This window comes from Schistocerca nitens, chromosome 6 (genome assembly GCF_023898315.1).
Source record: "Schistocerca nitens isolate TAMUIC-IGC-003100 chromosome 6, iqSchNite1.1, whole genome shotgun sequence".
NCBI classification, from domain to species: domain Eukaryota; kingdom Metazoa; phylum Arthropoda; class Insecta; order Orthoptera; family Acrididae; genus Schistocerca; species Schistocerca nitens.
In genome coordinates this window covers 187,196,207-187,202,206 of record NC_064619.1, presented here as the reverse complement: position 1 = coordinate 187,202,206, position 6,000 = coordinate 187,196,207, and the positions used below count along the sequence as shown (strand labels likewise).

At 38.0% G+C, this 6,000-nt stretch overlaps 1 protein-coding gene across 8 annotated transcripts in view; it reads right to left on the bottom strand.

Annotated features, from left to right (window-relative positions):
• Nucleotides 1-328: 328 nt before the first annotated feature.
• Nucleotides 329-6,000, bottom strand: part of LOC126262260 (uncharacterized) — a 232,410-nt gene continuing 226,738 nt past the window's right edge. For all 8 annotated transcript variants that reach the window (XM_049958751.1, XM_049958749.1, XM_049958754.1 and 5 more), the window contains one exon: nt 329-1,675. In XM_049958751.1, coding sequence (XP_049814708.1) covers nt 500-1,675 — 1,176 coding nt within the window. In that variant the 3' untranslated portion in view covers nt 329-499. The remainder of the gene's footprint in view (nt 1,676-6,000) is intronic.

Here is a 6,000-nt window from a genome sequence, read left to right as displayed (position 1 = left end):
GAATAATAACAATAAATGTAAATATTAATAATAATAATAATAATAATAATACTCTAACACAGAAAAAATTGAGTAAAACTCAGGCTAACCCATCACACTGCATTGCAACTTTTATGATAGACAGAAAATTTAATCATATTGCACTACTGTTATTGTGCTTTCATTATAAACCCACATTTCAGATGATGCACAGATCTTAAAATATAAGAAGTCAGTCTGAACATTTCAAAAAACACCAACTGCAGCACAGAACTGAACATTACTTTTTACCTAGGGTGAAGACATAACTAAGCAATATACAAAGTATTGCAAGTTGAAACTACAGCAATCCTTTGTAATAACGGCAGAGGTTACATTTATTTTAAAACAATTGTCTTTTACACTGATGTAACAGGACAATACATACTGTGTGTTCTCCAACTGCAATAGCATTCATGTAACTATTAATTTTCAAGTATTAACAGATTTCACAAACTCAGTAAATAAAGCTCTTTACTTGTCACATGGCCTGTTTACATTTTTCACAGATGTTATCATTTGTCTTCCATTTCTTCTCTATATCCTTTATCAGTTGTTCAATGTGATCTTTGTATCGGTTGTGAACCTGACAAACAAAATGCATGAAGACATTGGCCATTTGTATGCCGTTTATCAGATCAAACTGGCGCTTATCTACAAAGTTATGTATCTGTTTTTCAAGATTTAGAGCTTCATCATATGTATTGCACATTTCCCTAACAAGCTTACTCACATGGTGCCAGATAAGGTGCCACCATTTCGCATATTTATTGTCTGTCTTTGAGCACACCAGAACTGTGAGCTCGTCCACAACTGACAGCATAAGCATAACCTCATTTCTGCCTATGGTTATCCCTTGTGTTCCCTGCTGCAGCTGTGAAGTCAGTATATTTTCTGCCTCCATTACATCACTGTCCTGAGATGTGTTCCTCCCAGAAGAGCCTGCAGTGTTAGTGCTGAGCACAGAATCAAAACGAGCTTTTAAGGTCGCATCAGATACTTTGCCCTGTGATGCCTGCTTGGCCAATGAGAGGAATTCTCTCCTTTGCTGTTTGCCCAGTTCATACAGTTTCATTGGATGTATCTCTGCACCACCATTCACCACTATGTTTCCATTTTCAGAAAAAACGGCTTTGTGGCCGCCAAAGTCTTTCCTTGTTCTGACCATGCCAGCAAAGAAATCATCCTTGTTATCAATGCTGCGGATGCCCCTAATAACTCTTGCATTACCATCCATTGGATTCTCACCAGTAGCTGCGGTGTTCTTCGCCAACTTCTTGAACTGTTTCCTGTGCCGGTTGCTTCTTAGACTCTTCTCATAATCCTCTATTACTCCTTTCTGTGTTTCCTTGATTATTTGTGAAGCTGTCTGGAAATTGACTGTTGCGTGAGCGAAAAACAACAGTGAGGCACTGAACTGGAAAACTTCTAGAGGTGTTGCCTCCCCCTCCTTGATGCGTTCACTAAGGCTGATGGCGCCAATACTAATACCCGTAGCACTAACAGCCAGTGAGGTGACGTTGAGAGCATTACACGTTATTTGTCCTGTCTTGCTCATTACCTGGCCATTCCTCGCCAGAGTTGCTGCTCGACTCGCTGCCGCCCCAGCTGCCATACCGACCACACTGCCTGCCACAGATATCCACGACATGGCTGCCTGTGAAGTAAAGAACAAGATGAAGGTGCTATACACTGCTAGTTGGAAGCATACACAAAATATCGGTACAAAAGGATGGTCATAAACTGCATGTTTACTCTGCCTGAAATGACTGTCTTCGATGGAACACTATTTTCTCTATGCCTTTGAGTGACACTGAAATGTGAGGTATTCCATGCTAAAATCTTACCACCTACTCAATGATGTGAAAAATTTACAAGAGAATGAAATCAACCTCATAAACTAGAGTCATTCATGGTTAACAACTTCAATGAAAATGTCACAAAATGTAATTGTATTTGTTGTGCCATTTATGTTGAACATCACAAATCAAGAAAGCAAAATGAGAAAGGTAATGGAAATGCCATTTGGCTAGGACCTCCCATTGCGTAGACCAGTCGCCATATGCAAGTCTTTAGAGTTGACGCCACTTCGGCGACTTGCGTGACGATGGGGAAGAAATGATGATGAGAAGGACTACACAATACCCAGTCCCTGAGCGGAGAAAATCTCTGACCCAGCCGGCAATTGACCAGGCCGCTAGGTTTGACATTCCGTTGTGCTGACCACTCAGCTACTAGGGGCGGACATTAGACAGGTGTAAATCAAACAATGTTTAAGTACCAAACGACATTAGCCAATGTGACTGTCTTTCTGTAACTTTGTTCTTTACGAACATATGAAAAACAGTACATTACTTAAGACCAGAAGGTACACTGAACATGATGAAAGTATTTTATTGGTGATTATGATGCTCAAGTATGCTTTGTGATGATATTAAGGTATTTTAGACCAAAGCCTTAGCTAGAGGTCCTAAATTCAGTGTAGATGGCAGTGTGCAAACTCAAGACACACCCATATGTTGCTCTGTATCATTTATTCTTCGAATTCATAAGCCTAGTGGCATTTTTTCCAATTGCTTTCAGCTTTCAGCTATTGGCTACACTTTTGTCTTGCTTTCAATTGATTCCTGTAGTATCAACGTAACTTTTTTTTGTCTCTGAGCAGAGGATGCCCGGTCTTTTACAGTTTTCAAGTTAAGGTGTGGAGGACATGAATGAATGAAAGTAGTGAATATACTGAGAAGAACATTATGTTTGTCAGTGTCACAAGTACTATTGGAAAGGGGTTGACAGCAGGAAAAGCTTTGTGTGATCATGAATTTACCAAGCTCTCCTACCAAATTTCAGATATATAATTCTTTTCTCAGGGCTGCTTGTAAATTAATGACGGAGTAATATGTGACAGATGCAGGCAAATGTCATGTGAATGTAAAGACTGGGTGCACAGCAGGACTATATTAAAGAAACTGTAAGTTCAATAACAGTTAAACACAGTTTCCTGTGATTTCCATTTTCTCTAGCCATATCTAGTTTTTCTCTGAAACCATTTATCCCTTCTAATCGTCAGATGTCTTAGCACATGTGCATTAAGTGACTTTTTATAGATTTTTGTAAAGGCTTCTATGGCCACTTATTTTAAAAATTTAAGCAAAAAACCAGCCATTATTAAAACATTTTCAGATGTACTTTGCTGAAGTACAAACACAAACCACTCCCCCCCCCCCCACTTGCGATTCCATTTTTGACCCTTTTTCTTATAATTTAGCGAAATTTTTTTATTTGGACTAATGTCCACATTGTTTTTTCTGGGGGTGACTCAATTCAATATGCTCTCTGCCACGATCAGAATCCCACTAATCGTTTATTATTGAAATCGGAATTTATAGAATTATGTGCCCAGAATGTCCGGCCGAATGTATCTGACAGACGTGGGGGTTATGTACTAACAGATTCAGCGAATACTTGCTAGCAAAAAGGGTAAATTAAAAAATATTCCCTTCTCCGAACATTAAAAGCGTCAGGTCATCAGTCACCAAGTTTGGAAAATCTTATAATCTTGCATGTAGAAAATAAAATTAAATTTGCTTGATTTCGAAATTTCAAAACATTCACTTCACAATGCCTAGGCTTCTAAACGAACAGTTATTGTCGAAAAATCAGGCGCTTTTTGGCACTACGATCTGGATCTTCAAATCAGTTTACAAATTTATATTATTTCAGAAACAGGGCGTTCTTCCCGACTATTTGCACACAGGCTCCCACAGTGAGAAACTGTGGTGTTGCCACATGACGAGGTTCCTGGTACTATGACACAGTAGGCCTCAGCTAAAAATCTTGTATATGAACTAACATCATTCTTGTTTTAGGTAAAAATTGTGACCATCAGCATTCTTCTGTATTTAACTGTTATAAATGCACTTAGCCCTTTCTTTCCTGCGTGTAACTTTATGCAACTGATTCCTCACTCACGAGATTATTATTTAGCCATAGTTTTGTAAGTGTTAAATCTTATACTGTATGCTATGGGAGCTAGTACGCTCTTTAGTTACCATCCCCCCACCCCCTAAATGTAATTTAGGATTTGTAAATTTTATGTTGTAGGGTTAAAGATTTTGTATATGGCCATTATACGTGTACTGGGTTTTGTAGTTTTCCTAGATTGCCTGCAGTGCTTTTCAATACAGTCAAAATACGTTGCAGATGAACTAATAAATCTATCTTTATTGCAACCATGAATATATTCTCTCTAGAAATAATGCTGTTGGGAATGCCACCCAGAGACGGCCTTTTGTTGGCAGAACATTTAGAAGATGCAACAAATCTAATAACACTATGCTTTCCCATCCTCTGCTAGAGAACTGCTTTATAGTATGAGATCCTTATCACATAGGATTGATGGAGGACACTGAAAAGACCAAATAAGGGTAGCTCATTTTGCATTATCATGAAATAGGGAACAGAGTATCACAGATATGATATGAGAGTTGTTGTGTGAATCATTGTAAGAAAGGCTTTTTTTTGTTATGGCAAGACTTTCTTCTCCAAACGCTGAAATGTTTTGTTGACACCCATCTACATACGAAGGAATGATCATCATGATAATATAAGAGAAGTCAGAGCTCGCAGGTAAAGATTTGAGTGTTCGTTTTATCCATGGGCTATTCGACAGTGGAGTGGTAGAAAAAGAGTATAGATGTGGTTTGATGCAATCCCTGCCAAGTGCTTCAGTGAGCACTACAGAGCATGTAGACTCAAATTTGCCTGTATATTTGATTAGATTAATCAGAGTCAATAAGTATCTATTGCTGCTTACTTGGAAAGAGATCAGTAGGCAGAAATGAAAGGGAAAAAATTGGAAGGTCAAGGAAAGCATGCAAGCCTGATTATTATCACTGTTGAACTTTTAAGTTGAAGAAATCAAGTAAGCAAAAGCAAATTTTGGAGGAGGAGTAACAATGCAATACAACAGCAAATTTCTGAGAAGGAGTAACAATGCAACACAACAGATACCAGCGCTAAGGTTCGCAGACCTTGGGATGGGTGTAAGGCAGATTGAGAAAAAGCCTCCAAAATAAATGACCGCTATACTTAGAACAAAATATGGCTTAGGAGCTGGTAATATTTGAAATGTCGTTTTATTGAAGAATGGTTGGAATGAAATGCTGAGATAAATTTTTTGTACTAAAATTAGTAGATGAGGAACACTGTTACTTGACAAAGGGAGACATCAGTGGGACATTCATTATAACATCCAGGAACAATGAAGAGGAAAAGTAACAGGGGCACCGAAGATCATAATATGTAACACAGATTACAGAAGATTAGCCAAATGACTCTGACTTGAAAAGTATTACATATTCTTATCCCAATTAAGCCAAAACCCCAAAACATGGCGTGCCAAATGGTGGAGAAACTTTACATACCCAAGTGCTGTGTGCTTTGTTGGAAAATAGACACGTTATTTTGCCAAACAGATTTTTCCACCGTATCTTGAGACATATTCATTTATCATGGAAATAGCAACAGTTCTTTGTAATCAAATCTAACATTCACCTGTTTATTAATCCCTCTGATGTAACACAAGAAACTTAACAATCAAAACGAGTCTAATAACGTGATCTATAGCCAATATGTACACCATACACAATAATGACGTGTCAAAAACAAAGACATTTACATTTCCAGTTTAAATTTTAACAAGCTTTCAGTGCCACTGTATCGAACAGAGGAAGATCTACTTATGGTTTGCATCTCTACATACAATGTGTAAGCCATGGTTGTAAAATACAGCCATTAATTATTTACAAAATAATAGAAAACTGGTACTAGCCGACTTCAAGAAGATACGTTTGTGTTCCAAAGAAATGTAAAAACGCTAGGCAATACTCACCCTAACACATTTTAGAAGATGCACTGAAGAAAAGCAAAAGTATCCTTATAGCATTTGGAGATTTGGAGACAGCTTTTGACAGTATTGATGGA